At 44.3% G+C, this 19,526-nt stretch overlaps 1 protein-coding gene across 2 annotated transcripts in view; it reads left to right on the forward strand.

The window, feature by feature from the left end:
* The window catches only part of LOC138677016 (volume-regulated anion channel subunit LRRC8E), a 32,061-nt gene extending 27,189 nt beyond the window's left edge, over positions 1-4,872 (forward strand). For both annotated transcript variants that reach the window (XM_069766800.1, XM_069766801.1), the window contains exon 3: positions 457-4,872. In XM_069766800.1, coding sequence (XP_069622901.1) covers positions 457-2,733 — 2,277 coding nt within the window. In that variant the 3' untranslated portion in view covers positions 2,734-4,872. The remainder of the gene's footprint in view (positions 1-456) is intronic.
* The last annotated feature ends 14,654 nt before the right edge of the window (positions 4,873-19,526 follow it).

Raw genomic sequence — 19,526 nt, forward strand, 5'->3', positions numbered from 1 at the left:
TCACCGCAAGAGCAGCGTTACTGTCTGGAAAACATTCAGAGTGCTTTTTATCAGAGTTAGCAGTGCCGCTAAAAATATTCTGTATGGAGAGTTAAGTAAAAAAAAATAAAAAAAATCTGTTCTTGTAATTGGCATGGACAAATTATGAATCATTGATTGTAGTAATTGGTTACAACACAACCGATCCTGGAGGGGTGAATGCATCTCCAGTCAGACGCCACTAATGGGCCTTATAAAAATGGAAGTGTTCCCACTTTTATGCTCCATTAAGAATTTTCTCACATTGATCTTCCTTCTTGAGTGAACCTTTAAAGCGTTTATTATTCATCTCCCATGCATTAACTCTTGCACTTTTCCCAATAACTCCTGACCATTCTTCACAATTGTTTTCTCTCTTTTCCTTCAATTTGATTTATTCGAAAATCCTTCTAACTTCATGTTTTTCTTCCCCCACAGATAACTCAGGATAAGATCATCTGTCTGCCTAACCATATCTCTGCTGACTATGTTTCTCAAATCACCTGCAAAGAGTACTCCAAAGACTCTCAAGTCGTAAATGCTAGCGAGGAAGAGCAGGCCATGTCCACTCCTTCTCCAGCTGCATCTTCGGATGCCCCACGTATGATGAACGGTCTACGTAATAACTTGGACATTCAGCAGTACAACTTCATTAACCAAATGTGCTATGAAACGGCATTACACTGGTATGCAAAGTACTTCCCATACCTCGTGGTCATTCACACTCTCATTTTCATCATTTGTGGAAATTTTTGGTTCAAGTTTCCTGGCACAAGCTCCAAAATTGAACACTTCATCTCCATCTTGGGCAAGTGTTTTGATTCTCCATGGACAACTCGAGCTCTCTCTGAGGTTTCGGGGGAGACAACTCAGGAAAAAACTGCTGACCGAGACATTTCAAAGACCGCTTTTGATGAAACGAGCCCAGCAACTGCCGATCTTCCGGTTCCTGAGAAACTAGTTGCTGAGACTCCTTCAGCTAGCGTCCTGGACAAAAAAGAAGGTGAACAAGCCAAGGCCTTATTTGAAAAGGTGAAGAAATTTCGGCACCATGTGGAGGAAGGTGATATTCTTTATTCCATGTACATGCGGCAAACCATATTAAAAGTCTGCAAATTTGTTCTAATAACCGTATACAATTCTGCCTTGGTGGGTCAAATCCACTTTATTGTCCCATGTAGTGTACATACGGAAGACATGACTGGATACAACAGTTTTTGCTGCAACCACACTAAAGCCCACCTCTTCTCCAAGCTGGCCATCAGCTACTTGTGCTTCTTAAGTGCTTATGGTTTAACCTGTTTTTATACACTCTATTGGCTCTTTCGTCGTCCCTTGAAGGAGTATTCATTCAGAACCGTACGAGAAGAAACTGGAATTGGGGATATCCCCGACGTAAAAAACGATTTTGCATTTGTACTTCATTTAGTGGATCAATATGATTCCCTCTACTCTAAACGATTTGCTGTCTTCTTGTCAGAAGTTAGTGAAAGTCGTCTGAGGCAACTTAATCTCAACCATGAATGGCCAGCAGATAAACTCAGGCAGAAACTTCAGCATACTCCAGAAGGCCGACTAGAACTTCATCTCTTTAAGCTTCCGGGGTTGCCAGACACGGTGTTTGAGGTGACAGAGATGGAGTCGCTTAAACTGGAACTGCTCAATGATGTGGTCATCCCTCCTCTGGTGTCCAAATTGGTCAGGTTAGAAGAGTTGTCTTTGATTAACTGCGCAGCTAAAGTACAACATGCTTCTCTGACTTACCTTCGGGATAATCTTAGGGTTCTTCAAATTAAGTTTGATGAAGTTAAAGAGATTCCACTTTGGGTTTTTAGTCTTCGAGCCTTGGAGGAGCTTCACCTGTTCGGCTACCTGTCCCAGGATGTCTCCAAAAATGCTACTCTCGAAAGCTTGAGAGAATTAAAAAGTCTCAAGGTGCTTATACTGAAAAGCAATCTTTCCAAAGTGCCTCAGACGGTCGCAGATGTGGCTAGCCATTTGCAGAAACTCAGTATACAAAACGACGGCACCAAGCTACTTACTCTTAATGCCTTAAAGAGGCTTTCGTTGTTGAAAGATTTGGAGCTGATTCGATGTGATCTAGAGCGGATTCCTCATGCAGTTTTCAGTCTCAACAATCTCCAGATGTTGGACTTGAAGGAGAACAGCTTGCACACCATAGAGGAAATCATAAGTTTGCAGCACTGCCGGAAACTAAGCGTTCTACGATTGTGGCACAACCAAATTGCCTATATTCCTGAGCACATCCGCAAGCTTAAGGGTCTTGAAGAGCTGTGTCTAAATCGCAACAAGATCCTTATACTGCCTCCTCCACTTTTCCTGTGTACCAAACTCCGTCACCTTGACCTTTCTTTCAATGAGATCCGAGAGCTGCCACCAGAAGTTGGAGTTTTGCAGATGCTGCAGTACTTTGCTTTAACGGGGAACTTTCTAGAGGATCTCCCCAATGAGCTATTTTTCTGCCAAAGACTTAAGACTTTGAAGTTGGGACAGAATAAACTTACAAGTCTGTCTCCCAAAATTGGAACCTTGATCTCCTTAGTAAGACTTGATATAAAAGGTAACAGGCTGGACATGCTACCTCCAGAACTTGGGTCATGTACCAGTCTTAAAAAATCTGGTTTCATTGTGGAGCATTCTCTTTTGGAGACCCTGCCGCTCGATGTGAGAGAGGCGCTGAGTGAGGAATCATAGAAGGGTCGATTGCGACAACTGGAACTTGAAACTTATGTTCTACAGTCTGCTTTCTTTTTGATAATGTTCTCTGAAAAAAAAATAATGGAGTAAGTACCAAGAGATTATGAACAAGTAAACAACCGTGTGTTGAGAAGATCAAATTATTTTCCATAGGGGTCCTCTAACTGAATGCCTCCTGACATCAGTCTTCCTTCCGTTATTCCGCATGCATTGTGTATTCTTACCTCCAATAATGGCCTTATTAAAAGTTGACATTCTTTAAAGTAACTTCAAGACCAAGTAGTAGTCTTAGCTCAGGAATAAGCCACATGTACCAAAATAAAGGAGAGCTGCCAGTAGATTATATAGGTTTTTTTTGTTAAAGCTATAAACATGTATGTATTTGGTTTTTCTTGGAGGACTCATCACTTGCCATAAACATGTTGTTGTTTTTTTATTTTACTTTTAACCTTCTTTATATTCCACTGTCCTCCTGAATGATGTTGCTCTTCTTTTGTTCCTGCGCCTCTCCATTCCTAATATATGGTCCTTTCTTCCTCGTATGTAATTCTAGTCTTGTTATCCAAGTGGGCATGAGCCTCAACTTTTCCTGAAGGCCAGTTCCAGTTGATAAAAACTAGATTTATATACAGGGAAGAGGGGACCATATCTCTGGACTGGAGAGACACAAAAATAAGAGAAAAAAACACCAGATTCAGGAGAACAGTGACATTTATACTTTGTAAAAAAAATGACATATTAATGACACGTGACAGGTCTAACCATCTCTAAAGAGGTTTTCCATGATAATTGATGGTCTATCCTTAGGATACTTGACTGCCTGATAAAGCTGTAGTACCAAGCCAGCTACCCTAATGGAGGAGCCACTTTTGCCTGCCTATACAGTGAGGAGGTGCTGATCTTAAGAGGTTTCCTGCTTAAGACCCTACAATAAAATGAAGATTGGACATGTTAAGGTTGGGCCATCACTATGGCCCGAACAGAGGTCCTGAGTGTGTGCTGCCTCTGCATTCAAAGTCCATGGGACTGACACAGATGGCCGAGTGCTGCACTATTTCAGTCCTTTGCACCGAATATGTGTGGAGCGACACAGATATCCTGTTCTGGTGATTGGTGGAGTTCGAAGAGGTCGGACCTCTGGCAATCTAGCAGATAAGATAGGTGATAACTAGTGATGAGCGAACGTGCTCGGGTAAGGAGTTCTGAGTGTCTTCGGCGTGCTCTAATAATATGTTCCGAGTCCTCGTGCCTCCATGTCTCTGTGCTGTTCGACAGCTGCAATCCATGCTGGGATTGCTATTTGATAAGCAATCCCTGCGTATGTTGCTGCTGTCGAACAGCACCGAGACATGGAGGTGCGGGGACTCGGAACATATTTTTCAGATACGCCAAAGTCACTCAGTTAGTACCCGGTCATGCTCCGATTACCTTATCCCAGCACGTTTGCTCATCACTAGTCAGAAGTTGTTTTTTGACTTGAAAACCCTTTTAAATTTGTTTGAAAAGGTAAATAAAGAAACTTTGTAATATATCTTTATCGAGGAAATCGTATCTTCTTTCTCCTCCTGAACTGATCAGTCATTCTCAAAATTCTCACGTTCATTGAAGTCAGATTTCTCCATTACTGAGATAAGAGATGACAGTTGGTGCTCATAATGTTCTACGTAGAATCTTACCAGTCGACAGGAGGAAAAGGGAGGAGCTAGTGGCAGAGCTCCTCCTCCTCTTCTACATAAAAGACGACAGTTGGTTTTTAAAATACTAGTAGAAGAGGAGGAGGAGCTCTGCCTCTAGCTCCTCCCTTTCCCTCCGGTCAGCTGATAAGATTCTATGTCGAACTTTATGAGCACCAACTGTCTTCTCTTATCTCAGTGGTGTAACAATCTATCTTCATGGAATACAGATTTTACCTGTGAATTGAGAGCAAATGATCAGTCCAGGGGGAGAAAGAAGAAGATTTCACTGATCAGATATATTACACAGTTTCTTATTTTCATGTGTACTATTGATTTATTAAAAAAGAACGACTGTTACTCAAAGGACATACGACTTTAGAATATCATGTTTTACATTGACCAGCATATGTATGGCCCAGAAGTTTTTTTTTTTTTTTTTTAAATAAACATTTCAAGAAATCATTGTCATTTTTCTCGTTCTCTCATGTCCTTGTAGAGGGGAAAATCATGTACTGCCCTGTGTTTGTTTGATTTGCTCATACTGTTAGATCACTTATATTAGATAACTTCTACTTATCAGGCCACGTCCCAATAGTAATGGTTTATTGCTCATCAAGAAAACCCCTTTTAATATGAGTGTGCAATTTCCATTGGCTGCTTGACTTTTCCTGCAGTGGCCACTATAGGTGAAACTTAGAATTGCATGTGTCAACTCAGATTAGGTTCCCCTCGCGAGCTGCTCTGTCCACTGATTTTTTTTTTCGAGAGGGGTTATGAGATGCTGCCCTGGTCTACAACTATAATCTTTAATGGCAGCCTGTGCTGGAAATTTGGAATTTTTGGGGAGGAGGGAGATGAAATTCATGTACATCTTGCAAGTTTTGTATCTTACTGAGCAGCACAAGGGCCGAGGCAGTGGCGCATGACACAGGTTTATAACGACAACCAGAGAAAATCTCATGCAATGCCTCCTTTTAATAATAAAATGGGCAGAAAACGTTTTGCTCTCTGAATCTGCGATCGGTCAGTCTATTTAGGAGTGCTGAAACATCAACTCTCCCTTAAGGTACTGTTACACTAAATGACTTACCAACGATCACGACCAGCGATACGACCTGGCCGTGATCGTTGGTAAGTCGTTGTGTGGTCGCTGGGGAGCTGTCACACAGACAGCTCTCCAGCGACCAACGATGCTGAAGTCTCCGGGTAACCAGGGTAAACATCGGGTTACTAAGTGCAGGACCGCGCTTAGAAACCCGATATTTACCCTGGATACCATTGTAAAAGTTAAAAAACACTACATACTCACATTCCGATGTCTGTCACGTCCCCCGGCGTCAGCTTCCCGCACTGACTGTGTCAGCGCCGGCCGTAAAGCAGAGCACAGCGGTGACGTCACCGCTGTGCTCTGCTTTACGGCCGGTGCTGACAGTCAGTGCAGGGAAGCTGACGCCGGGGGACGCGACAGACACCGGAATGTGAGTATGTAGTGTTTTTTTTTTTTTTTACTTTTACAATGGTAACCAGGGTAAATATCGGGTTACTAAGCACGGCCCTGCGCTTAGTAACCTGATATTTACCCTGGTTACCAGTGAGCACATCGCTGGATCGGCGTTACACACGCCGATTCAGCGATGTCGGCGGGTGATCAGCGACCAAAAAAAGGTCCTGATCATTCCCCAATGAGTAACGATCTCCCAGCAGGGGCCTGATCGTCGGTCGCTGTCACACATAACGAGATCGTTAGCGGGATCATTGCTACGTCACAAAAAGCATGACGTTGCAACGATATCGTTAACGAAATCTTTGTGTGCAGGTACCTTTACACGATCACTGCCGGGAGCTCTGCGCAGCTGATGGCCGAGCTCCTGCGGTAACAACCAGGGCTTGTGCCTGCACCACCCCTGGCTGATTAGCCCTCCAGATTCAATGGTGATCGTGGCATTTGGAAGGTTGTGAGGCGTATGCTCACTCATCCACATCGGAACCCGGAGGTGACTTGTTGGACCCAGCCATAGGCATGGTGTAACAGGTGAACTAGCTGTGTAATATCACCGGTCTCATACATTGCAGGGCTGGCGCATTGCAATGCAAGAGACCAGTGATTAGAGTAATAAAAGTTCAAGTTCCATAGAGAAACTAAGTAGAAAAAAAAAGTTTTTTTTTTTTTTTTTCAAACAAAGAATACAAAAAATGACACCAATAATTGCACATGTAAAAACAAACAAAGCACACATTTGGTATCGCTGTGTCCGTCATAACCCAACCTATAGAACAGTCACACTAGTTAACTCCTAAAGTAAACAGAGTCAAAGGTGTCAAAAAAAAATTTTTTTTCATCATACAGCTGGAAAATAAATGGAATAAAATGAGATAAAAAAGACAAATGTAACTAAAAATGGTATAGCCGAAAACGTCATTTTGTCCCATAATAAACAAGCTGACAAACAGTGGAAAAATAGTTACAGCTCTGTATATAGCAATGCAAAAACAATATTTTTTTGCATAAATTTGTATTGTGTAGAAGGGACAAAACATTAAAAAATTTAATGTCTTATCGCTGTAATCGTACTGACCTGAAGAATAAAGCTGCCTTATCAATTTTACCACATAGTGAACGGCATCAAAAAACAATTCCTGAATTTCATTTTTTTGTTCATTCTGTCTCCCTAAACTCTGCATAGAAAGTGATCAAGAAACTTCATGTGCCCAAAAATGGTACCAATAAAAATGTCAACAAGCCCTCACATGACTGTTGGCAGAAATGTAGAAAAATTATAGCTCTCAAAATATAAATATGGTGATGCAAAAAAATGTTTTGTAAAAAAAAAAAAAAAAAGTGTCATTTAGTGTGTGACCACAGCCAAACATAAACCCCAATATAAATCTGGTATTGCTGTAACAGCATCGACCCAAAGAATAAAGTCGTATAATCACTTATACCGCACAAAAATAAATACAATTCTTCACCTGTTTTTTTTTTTTTTTCATTCTGCGTCCCAGAAAGGCTAAGTGCACATTTATCCTGTGCTCTGTGTAACACCCCAGGAAACCGGTTGTTACAGTGATGTTGCCTTCCTTTCGGGGAGGATGATATCATGCCTGGAAGCAATGAAGATCCCTTTAACAGGTAGTACACCTACATGCAAAACATTGTGTCCAGGCCAGAAGGGGGAGCTCTGAACCCGGATTTAGGGGAGCTTCCCCAGATAAATAAATATTCTGGCTAGGAGGAGGAGTTAGTTCAGTCTGGAGAGGAGTTGGAGGAGAGAGGAAGTGAGCAGGAGAGCTGGGGCCGTGCAGCGACGTGTAGTGCTGCAGCTCCAGGCGAGAGAGGAAAAGCAGGAACGTTGCATTGATAGCAAGTGCCAGAGGGGAGAAGCACAGGAGAACAAAGGAGCTGGAAGGGAGCTGCGGTTGCGTTCCTTCCAAGCTGAAGCGCAGGAACCGGGCATCGGGAGCCCGAGGCTGTGTAGTATTTCACGTCCCACAGCAGAACCGGAAGGACAAGATTGTAGGTAGTCTGTCCGCACCCAAACCCGAAGGTACAGCCACTTATCGAGCCTGAGTCATGATGGAGACTCTGTAAAAAGGTCCGCGTTGCATACCATATGGGTACTGTCCCAGGACAGGAGGGAGAGGACCTTTACAGAAGCCATAGGCAGCAAGGGACTCTCCGCAAAGCGCGAGAAGGAAGGCTTACAAACCTCATCTGGAGAAAGGGATTTGAAATTGCCTCCAGGCCGGCCGGACTGTGGCTGTTTACCATCAGTAAGCCAGGTAAAGAGACTGCAATTCTGTGTCCTCTAATTATTTCTGGCACCACACTATCTTCGCCAAATACACCGGGAGCCCTGGGGATCCAGCTTCACCTGTGGGAAGCCATACCACCCCTGTTGCCATAACATCACCCCAGTGGACCCCTTTGGGCAGCGTCAGTCACCCCTGACCGAATACCACAGGTGGTGTCACAAACTTTTATTATTTCACAAACCCCTTTAAAGACTGTCCCCTATTACTTGGGCACCCAGGGCCACGGACTGGGTCGCCGCCGTGACACATCCTTTTCAGTACCGGACCCAGTACAGAGTACCCCTAGGCCCTGGCGGGCGTTTCACTCTGCGCTGAGCACTTGCACTTAAATCTCTGAAATACGGGATTCAGACAGAATCCCCGGTGGAAGATTCCCTATGAGGCTATGTGCCCACATTGCGGATCTGCAGCTGCGGGTCCGCAGCAGCTTTCCATGCTTTTACAGTACCATGTAAACCTATGGAAAACACAATCCGCAGTGCCCATGCTGCGGAAAAAAACGTGTGGAAACGCTGCAGTTTACATTCTGCAGCATGTCAATTCTTTGTGCGGATTCTGCAGCGGTTTACACCTTCTCCTCTATAGGAATCCGCAGGTGTAAAACCGCAGGTGGAATCTGCACAAAATCCACATAAAATCCGTGTTAAATCCGCAGGTAAAAGGCAGAGCTCAAAACTAAGTGTGCACATACCCTAATGAGGCAGATGGAGACACTGTGGATGTTGTTTGGCCTGTGATCCAGCAGTGTCCGTCTTTTTAGGCATTTAGAAGTGCCGTTGGCCACCATTTTGTGCACTTCGGAAAATCCGGGTTCCGCTGAACAGAGGCCACACGAAGTCAATAGTAACTCTGCAGCCTCATTGTACAGAAGGGATTCCTCGAGAGTTTCATCCGAATCGCGTCACTCAGATTTAGATGGAAACCCCTATGAAAGTGCGCAGTGTAGAGCACTGGATATGAACTGATCCAAAATGTTCTTCACCCCAAAATGCCGCCAATAAAAGCTTCTACTCAACCCACAAAAAGCAAGTCCCCACTCAGATTTGTCATCTGTTAACCGAAATATAGGGGGCTTTCACATCATTGGACGTACAAAGGCTCTGGAAAAGTTGCATGGCTCCCATCAAAAGTAATCCAATGAAATCAGCACTCCCAAATCCAAATGCTCCCTGTTATGAACAGGTAATTCAGAACCACAATGGACCTTGAAGTTCAGAGCACACAAGGTGACCTGACATTTACCAAAAACATAGGACAAGCTCTGAGACGTGGAAACTCTGCTGACCGCAATCCCTAATCCTAACACACCACACTAGAGGTAGCCGTGGATTGCGCCTAACGCTCCCTATGCAACTCGGCACAGCCTGAGAAACTAACTAGCCCTGAAGATAGAAAAAATAAGCCTACCTTGCCTCAGAGAAATTCCCCAAAGGAAAAGGCAGCCCCCCACATATAATGACTGTGAGTAAAGATGAAATACAAACACAGAGATGAAATAGATTTAGCAAAGTGAGGCCCGACTTACTGAATAGACCGAGGATAGGAAAGATAGCTTTGCGGTCAACACAAAAACCTACAAACAACCACGCAGAGGGGCAAAAAGACCCTCCGCACCGACTAACGGTACGGAGGTGCTCCCTCTGCGTCTCAGAGCTTCCAGCAAGCAAGAAAAAACCAATATAGCAAGCTGGACAGAAAATATAGCAAACAAAAATAACACAAGCAGAACTTAGCTTATGCAGGATAGAGAGGCCACAGGAACGATCCAGGAGGAAGCAAGACCAATACTAGAACATTGACTGGAGGCCAGGATCAAAGCACCAGGTGGAGTTAAATAGAGCAGCACCTAACGACTTAACCTCATCACCTGAGGAAGGAAACTCAGAAGCCGCAGTACCACTCTCATCCACCAAAGGAAGCTTATAGACAGAACCAGCCGCAGTACCACTCACGACCACAGGAGGGAGCTTGGCCACAGAATTCACAACAGTACCCTTCCCTTGAGGAGGGGTCACCGAACCCTCACCAGAGCCCCCAGGCCGACCAGGATGAGCCACATGAAAGGCACGAACCAGATCGGCAGCATGGACATCAGAGGCAAAGACCTAGGAATTATCTTCCTGACCATAACCTTTCCACTTAACCAGATACTGGAGTTTCCGTCTCGAAACACGAAATCTTCTCCACAATATACTCCAATTCCCCTTCAACCAAAACCGGAGCAGGAGGATCAATAGATGGAACCACAGGTGCCACGTATCTCCGCAACAATGACCTATGGAACACGTTATGGATGGAAAAAGAAGCCGGAAGAGTCAAACGAAAAGACACAGGATTAAGAACCTCAGAAATCCTATATGGACCAATGAAACGAGGCTTAAATTTAGGAGAGGAAACCTTCATAGGAATATAACGAGATGACAACCAAACCAAATCCCCAACACGAAGTCGGGGACCCACACAGCGCCTGCGGTTAGCGAAACGTTGAGCCTTCTCCTGGGACAAAGTCAAATTGTCCACTACATGAGTCCAAATCTGCTGCAACCTATCCACCACAGTATCCACACCAGGACAGTCTGAAGACTCAACCTGCCCTGAAGAGAAACGAGGGTGGAACCCAGAATTGCAGAAAAACGGCGAAACCAAAGTAGCCGAGCTGGCCCGATTATTAAGGGCGAACTCAGCCAAAGGCAAAAAGGACACCCAATCATCCTGATCAGCAGAAACAAAACATCTCAGATATGTTTCCAAGGTCTGATTGGTTCGTTCAGTCTGGCCATTTGCCTGAGGATGGAAAGCCGAGGAAAAAGACAAATCAAGAACGATGTTCTCTGGAATGCCATGTAAACGAACCACATGCTGAAAAAACAATGGCACCAAAACAGAGGAGGAAGGCAATTTAGACAAGGGCACCAAATGGACCATCTTAGAGAAGCGATCACAAACCACCCAAATGACCGACATTCTTTGAGAGACGGGGAGATTCGAAATAAAATCCATAGAGATATGTGTCCAAGGCCTCTTCGGGACCGGCAAGGGCAAAAGCAACCCACTGGCACGAGAACAGCAGGGCTTAGCCCGAGCACAAATCCCACAGGACTGCACAAAAGAACGCACATCCTGCGACAGAGACGGCCACCAAAAGGATCTAGCCACCAAATCTCTGGTACCAAAGATTCCAGGATGACAAGCCAACACCGAACAATGAACCTCAGAGATAACTTTATTCGTCCACCTATCAGGGACAAACAGTTTCTCCGCTGGGCAACGGTCAGGTCTATTAGCCTGAAATTTTTGCAGCACCCGCCGCAAATCAGGGGAGATGGCAGACAAAATTACCCCCTCTTTGAGAATACCCGCCGGCTCAGACAAACCCGGAGAATCGGGCACAAAACTCCTAGATAGGGCATCTGCCTTCACATTTTTAGAGCCCGGAAGGTACGAAACCACAAAGTCAAAACGGGCAAAAAACAGCGACCAACGAGCCTGTCTAGGATTTAACCGTTTGGCAGACTCGAGATAAGTCAAGTTTTTGTGATCAGTCAAGACCACCACGCGATGCTTAGCTCCTTCAAGCCAATGACGCCACTCCTCGAATGCCCACTTCATGGCTAGCAACTCTCGATTGCCAACATCATAATTGCGCTCAGCAGGCGAAAATTTCCTGGAAAATAAGGCGCATGGTTTCATCACCGAGCAATCAGAACTTCTCTGCGACAAAACAGCCCCTGCTCCAATTTCGGAAGCATCAATCTCGACCTGGAACGGAAGCGAAACATCTGGTTGGTACAACACAGGGGCAGAAGGAAAACGACGCTTCAACTCCTGAAAAGCCTCCACAGCAGCAGAAGACCAATTGACCACATCAGCACCCTTCTTGGTCAAATCAGTCAACGGTTTAGCAATGCTAGAAAAATTAGCGATGAAGCGACGATAAAAATTAGCAAAGCCCAGGAACTTCTGCAGACTCTTCAGAGATGTTGGCTGAGTCCAATCATAAATGGCCTGAACTTTAACAGGGTCCATCTCGATAGTAGAAGGAGAAAAAATGAACCCCAAAAATGAAATCTTCTGAACACCAAAGAGACACTTTGACCCCTTCACAAACAAAGAATTAGCACGCAGGACCTGGAACACCATTCTGACCTGCTTCACATGAGACTCCCAATCATCCGAGAAGACCAAAATATCACCCAAGTATACAATCAGGAATTTATCCAGGTACTCTCGGAAGATGTCATGCATAAAGGACTGAAACACTGATGGAGCATTAGAAAGTCCGAATGGCATAACCAGGTACTCAAAATGGCCTTCGGGCGTATTAAATGCTGTTTTCCATTCATCGCCCCGTTTGATACGCACAAGATTATACGCACCACGAAGATCTATCTTGGTGAACCAACTAGCCCCCTTAATCCGAGCAAACAAATCAGACAGCAGCGGCAAGGGGTACTGAAATTTGACCGTAATTTTATTTAGAAGGCGGTAATCAATACAAGGTCTCAGCGAACCATCCTTCTTGGCCACAAAAAAGAAACCCGCTCCCAATGGCGACAATGACGGGCGAATATGACCCTTCTCCAAAGACTCCTTCACGTAACTCCGCATAGCGGCGTGCTCAGGTACAGATAAATTAAACAGTCAACCCTTAGGAAACTTACTACCAGGAATCAAATCGATAGCACAATCACAATCCCTATGCGGAGGTAGGGCATTGGACTTGGGCTCATCGAATACATCCCGGTAATCAGACAAGAACTCTGGGACCTCAGAAGGGGTGGATGATGAGATAGACAGAAATGGAACATCACCATGTACCCCCTGACAACCCCAGCTGGACACAGACATTGATTTCCAATCTATTACTGGGTTATGGACTTGTAGCCATGGCAACCCCAACACGACCACATCATGCAGATTATGCAACACCAGAAAGCGAATATCCTCCTGGTGCGCAGGAGCCATGCACATGGTCAGCTGGGTCCAATACTGAGGCTTATTCTTGGCCAAAGGCGTAGCATCAATTCCTCTCAATGGAATAGGACACTGCAAGGGCTCCAAGACAAACCCACAGCGCCTAGCATACTCCAAGTCCATGAAATTCAGGGCAGCGCCTGAATCCACAAATGCCATGACAGAATAGGAAGACAAAGAGCAGATCAAAGTAACGGACAAAAGAAATTTCGACTGTACCGTACCAATGGTGGCAGACCTAGCGAACCGCTTAGTGCGCTTAGGACAATCGGAGATAGCATGAGTGGAATCACCACAGTAGAAACACAGCCCATTCTGACGTCTGTGTTCTTGCCTTTCAGCTCTGGTCAAAGTCCTATCGCACTGCATAGGCTCAGGTTTATGCTCAGATAATACCGCCAAATGGTGCACAGATTTACACTCGCGCAAGCGTCGACCGATCTGAATGGCCAAAGTCATAGACTCATTCAGACCAGCAGGCATAGGAAATCCCACCATGACATCCTTAAGGGCTTCAGAGAGACCCTTTCTGAAAATAGCTGCCAGCGCACATTCATTCCATTGAGTGAGCACGGACCACTTTCTAAACTTCTGACAATAAATCTCTATCTCATCCTGACCCTGACACAGAGCCAGCAAATTTTTCTCTGCCTGATCCACTGAATTAGGTTCGTCGTACAGCAATCCGAGCTCCAGAAAAAACACATCAATATTACATAATGCAGGATCTCCTGGCGCAAGGGAAAATGCCCAGTCTTGAGGGTCGCCACGTAATAAAGAAATAATGATTTTAACTTGTTGAACTGGGTCACCAGAGGAGCGGGGTTTCAAAGCCAGAAACTGTTTACAATTATTTTTAAAATTCAAAAACTTAGCTCTATCTCCAGAAAATAACTCAGGAATAGGAATTTTAGGTTCTAACATAGGATTCTGAACCACTAAATTTTGAATGTTCTGTACTCTTATAGTGAGATTATCCATCAAAGAGGACAGACCCTGAATATCCATGTCCACACCTGTGTTCTGAACCACCCTGATGTTAAGGGGAAAAGAAAGACAGATCACAGTGCAAAGAAAAAAAAATGGTCTCAGAACTTCTCTTTTCCCTCTATTGAGAAGCATTAGTACTTTGGGCCTCCAGTACTGTTATGAACAGGTAATTCAGAACCACAATGGACCTTGAAGTTCAGAGCACACAAGGTGACCTGACATTTACCAAAAACATAGGACAAGCTCTGAGACGTGGAAACTCTGCTGACCGCAATCCCTAATCCTAACACACCACACTAGAGGTAGCCGTGGATTGCGCCTAACGCTCCCTATGCAACTCGGCACAGCCTGAGAAACTAACTAGCCCTGAAGATAGAAAAAATAAGCCTACCTTGCCTCAGAGAAATTCCCCAAAGGAAAAGGCAGCCCCCACATATAATGACTGTGAGTAAAGATGAAATACAAACACAGAGATGAAATAGATTTAGCAAAGTGAGGCCCGACTTACTGAATAGACCGAGGATAGGAAAGATAGCTTTGAGGTCAACACAAAAACCTACAAACAACCACGCAGAGGGGCAAAAAGACCCTCCGCACCGACTAACGGTACGGAGGTGCTCCCTCTGCGTCTCAGAGCTTCCAGCAAGCAAGAAAAAACCAATATAGCAAGCTGGACAGAAAATATAGCAAACAAAAATAACACAAGCAGAACTTAGCTTATGCAGGATAGAGAGGCCACAGGAACGATCCAGGAGGAAGCAAGACCAATACTAGAACATTGACTGGAGGCCAGGATCAAAGCACCAGGTGGAGTTAAATAGAGCAGCACCTAACGACTTAACCTCATCACCTGAGGAAGGAAACTCAGAAGCTGCAGTACCACTTTCATCCACCAAAGGAAGCTTATAGACAGAACCAGCCGCAGTACCACTCACGACCACAGGAGGGAGCTTGGCCACAGAATTCACAACAGCTCCCCTCCCTTCTGAGCCCCAGTGTGCCTAATCCGCAGTTAGCATCCACATGTTTGGCATTTCTGTAGCGATGAGAGCCAGTTTAAATTATGGGGTCCATGTCTCCAAAGGCATGAGCTGGGCATAATGTACTGGTCACTACAACGTACTGGTCACTACAACGGCAGTTTGCATTTCTACTTGGCAACATCCACTGCTGCTTGTTTTTGGAAAACACCCACGGTGTCAAAATCATCACTACATCTGTAAATGAATTCCCAGAGGGGTGTAACTTCCAAATTGGGGTCAATTGAGGTGGGATTTTGCTCTTCTTGCACTTAGGAGCTTTTTAGATGGAGTCCACAAACCATTCTAGGATTTCTTTTCCAAGAGTCAAATAGCTCTCCATCCCTGTACTGTACAGCCACATATGGGGTATTGCCACGTTATCGAGATATTGTGTTAAAAAATAGGCAAACATTTTTCTATTTTTCCCTTATGAAAATGTAAAATTTGGAGCTAAAACACATGTGCTGTCAATATGCTCAGTGCAAGCCTAGGTGATTTCATTATGAGGTGTAGTTTGTAATTTGGGATCTGACACCTCAGGGGCTCCTGCAATGTGACATGGCACCCGCAAATCATTCCGGGAAATTCTGAACTCCAGAATTGTTCTTCCCTTTTGAGCATTGTACTATGCCTGAAAAGTAGATTCCGACCTCATAAGGGACACTGCCATACTGAGGAGAAATTGCGTAACAAATTTTGTGGTCCATTTTCTCATCCTTTTTGAAAAATAAAAACTTGGGGCTAAAATAGTACTTTAGTGGAAAAAATCAAGTTTCATTTTCACATGTTATACAATTCTGTAAAATACCTGTTGGTTTAAAATGCTCACTATACCCTTGCAGGATTGGGTCACTTGTGGGGGTTTCTGCTATTTTGGAACCTTGGCGTCCACAATCTATTCAAGACAATTTTTCACTACAAAAATCAAATAGCGTTCCCTCCCTTCCAAGCCCTGATGGGTGCCCAAATAAAAGCTTCTGAGCACTTATGGGGTATCCCTGTGCTGAGAAGAAATTGCACAAGAAATTACTTGGTCCATTTTCTCCTGTTACTTTTGTGAAAATGGAAACTTTGTGGCGAAAACAACATATTTGTGGGAAAACTGTTTTGTTTTTTTTCATTTTCACGGCTCAATGTTATAAAAATTTTGTGAAGCACCTGTGGACTCAAGGTGCTCACCACATCTTTAGATAAATTCCTTGAAGACTGTTGTTTCCAAACTGGGGTCACTTGTGGGGGGGTTTCTACTGTTTAGGGACATTAGGGCTCTGTACACGTGACATGGTGTCCGCTATCTATTCCAGCCAAATGGTGCTCCTTCCCTTCCAAGCCCTGCCATGCACCCAAACAGTAGTTTCCCCCCACTTAAAGAGTATTGTCATATTTGGGAGAAATTGCACAACAAACTGTACAGTTTATTTTCTCCTGTTACCCTTGTGAAAATGAAACATTTTAAGGCTCAAGTAACATTTTTAAGGAAAAAATTGTCATTTTTTTCTTTCCACATGGTTTTAATCCCTGTGATGCACCTAAAGTGATTAATATACTTATTGAATGTGGTTTTGAGTACCTTGAGGGGTACAGTTTATAAAATGGTGTCAATTTGGGGTATTTTCTGTTATTTAGGCCCTTCAACGTCACTTCAAATGTGCTATGATCCCTAGAATAAAAAAAAAAGTTTTGTAAATTTTTGGGGGTAAATGAATACAGATTTTACCAATAATTTGAGAATTGTGAGAATGAATAATCAGTCCAGGAGGAGACAGAAGCAGATTTCCCTCATAAGATATCTTACAAAGTTGATTATTTTCATGTGTACTATTGATTTTCGGTAGCTTTAATTGATGTTATATTATTATGGTTACACGTTAAGGCCATGTTTATACCACTTAAAAGTCCTTGAGGCTCATCACTATGGGACTGTTGACTGCATATCGAAGATATATCAGAAGTTTGTCGGTGCACTTTCCTTGGCCTTCAAAGCAAATTATGTAAGAGGGCCCCACTTGCCATGTGCCATTTTTAATTAGTGATGAGCGAGTGTACTTGTTGCTTGGGTTTTCCCAAGCACGCTCGGGTGTCCTCCGAGTATTTGTTAGTGTTCGGAGATTTAGTTTTCATCACCGCAGCTGAATGATTTACAGCTACTAGCCAGCTTGATTACATGTGGGGATTCCCTCGCAACCAGGCAAACCCCCACATGTACTCAGGCTGGCTAGTAGCTGTAAATCATTCAGCTGTGGTGATGAAAACTAAATCTCCGAGCACTAATAAATACTCGGAGACCACCCGAGCGTGCTTGGGAAAACCCGAGCAATGAGTATTCTCGATCATCACTGCAGGTTCCTTCAGGCCTCCTTTGGCAAAGAGGTCCGGTGCATCCGCTATGTTTGTCAACCCATACAACTGCGCCGCTGGATGTGATGACTCTGACAACCAGCCCTGTAAATGCAGCTCCCTCATCCATGACCAGTGAATACACAGTGGAGACAGAGGCTTTGCATCATTATGTTGCATGTTCTTTAAATTAAGACATCGGTGCAAGAATGATCATATAGCACTGCAGACGCAAAGTATTACAATATTTATATAAATTACTGGGTGCTGCAGATCATTGCAGGCCGCTGCTCCCGGAGCCTTGTGCGCATGTGGCAGGGATACTAGGGAGGACACAGGTACGCCTCTGTAATTGGGAAAAGTGGCGTCTGTGATTACAGCATGGACTAATGAGTCATGTCACGCATACTGTGTTACTGGGAGAGGCGGCTATAGACTGGTGACCCGCCTGTGTGATGGTAGAGGGACATCTAGTGCTGACAACCGAGAACTGCCATAATAAAAGCTGTAAAATGCAGGATCTTATGTCCCTAAAAATATTGCTCCCTTTACACCCGCTGTGGCTCCACTTTTGCCTGTTGCTAACACAGCTGTCAATGTTATCAGTGTAGAGGGATTTTTAATTTTCACCTTGTTCTCTAGGTTACTGGCCACACAGCTGTCCCAGGCAAGGCTCTATTCTTTACAGCCTATCCGTGCCACTGTGAAGCTAGCCATATTGCTGGATCGGACCATCCTCCTTCCTACTGCGCCTATTCCATACTGCAAAGATGCTAAAGGTCCGGGAGAGCGCAGAGTTCAGACCAGAGGCACAACCCTGCCTACAAACCGAGCTGTCGATCTTCCGGAGCGCTCCGCTGGAGGCAGAAGAGCGGTGTGCTCCTGAAGATTCATCTGAAGATAACCCTTTTTAAGGGCGTTGATCAGGAATAATAAATTGATGGCCTCCTTGCTTTCTCCTAGAAGGACTGAATCCTATTCTTTGTGCAGATAATCTGGCTATTACTTATGGTGTAGTTAGATGGCTGTATAACAAATACACAGATCACATCACAATGCTCGGACTGGCCGTCGGCTCAGCTGCCATTCTTCAGGCGGAAGAGCCGACGGCCAGTCCGAGTATTGTCTTCCATGTTATACGGCCATCTGTGCCCTTAAAGGGTCTGATAAGACCAAGCTGTCTACAAATATCTCAAGGGCTGTGTCATTGTAGAAGGATCATCTTTATTCTCATTTGCACAAGGAAAGACTAGAAGCAATAGGATTAAACTGAATGGGAGGAGATAATAGAAAAAACGTTTTGACAGTGAGGGTGATCAATGAGAGGAACAGGCTACCACGAGAGGTGGTGAACTCTCCTTCCATGGAAGTCTTCAAACAGAGGCTGGACAGACATCTGTCTGGGATGATTTAGTGAATCCTGCTTTGAGCAGGGGGTTGGACCAGATGACCCAGGAGGTCCCTTCCAACTTCCAACTCTACCATTCTTTGATTCTATGATAAGTATAGGCCCTTAATGCACTGTGGTATGACCAAAATCTTAAGTACACCTTCCCACCTGCTTATTCTCAATCTATCTCCTCCCTTCTCTGTTTCTCTGATGTGTGGGTGGAGATAGGTGGGAAGGTGAACTTAAAGTTAGGGTGCAACCAAGGGTCTGTACTTGGTTTGAACACTGATTTTATGCTGACATAGTCCCTTTACTGCAAAGGTATCATTGTAGACTAATATGAAGTCACCTGTCTCAATCTTTTCTTCACTTTTACCACCAAGAACGCCTGTTCCCGTTTATCGGCATTGTCAGCCATATTCTTCACATGTGACATGAACAAATAATGAGCTCCTCATCTTTCTGCTGTCTTTGTCCCCCTTTCTTGTACTAACAATGTGACTGATAAGTACACACTGACTAATGGAACTTACACGCCCGCAGATTACAGGTAATGTTTGACTTGGCACAGTCCCTAAACCTCACCAT

This window comes from Ranitomeya imitator, chromosome 4 (genome assembly GCF_032444005.1).
Source record: "Ranitomeya imitator isolate aRanImi1 chromosome 4, aRanImi1.pri, whole genome shotgun sequence".
Lineage (NCBI taxonomy): Eukaryota > Metazoa > Chordata > Amphibia > Anura > Dendrobatidae > Ranitomeya > Ranitomeya imitator.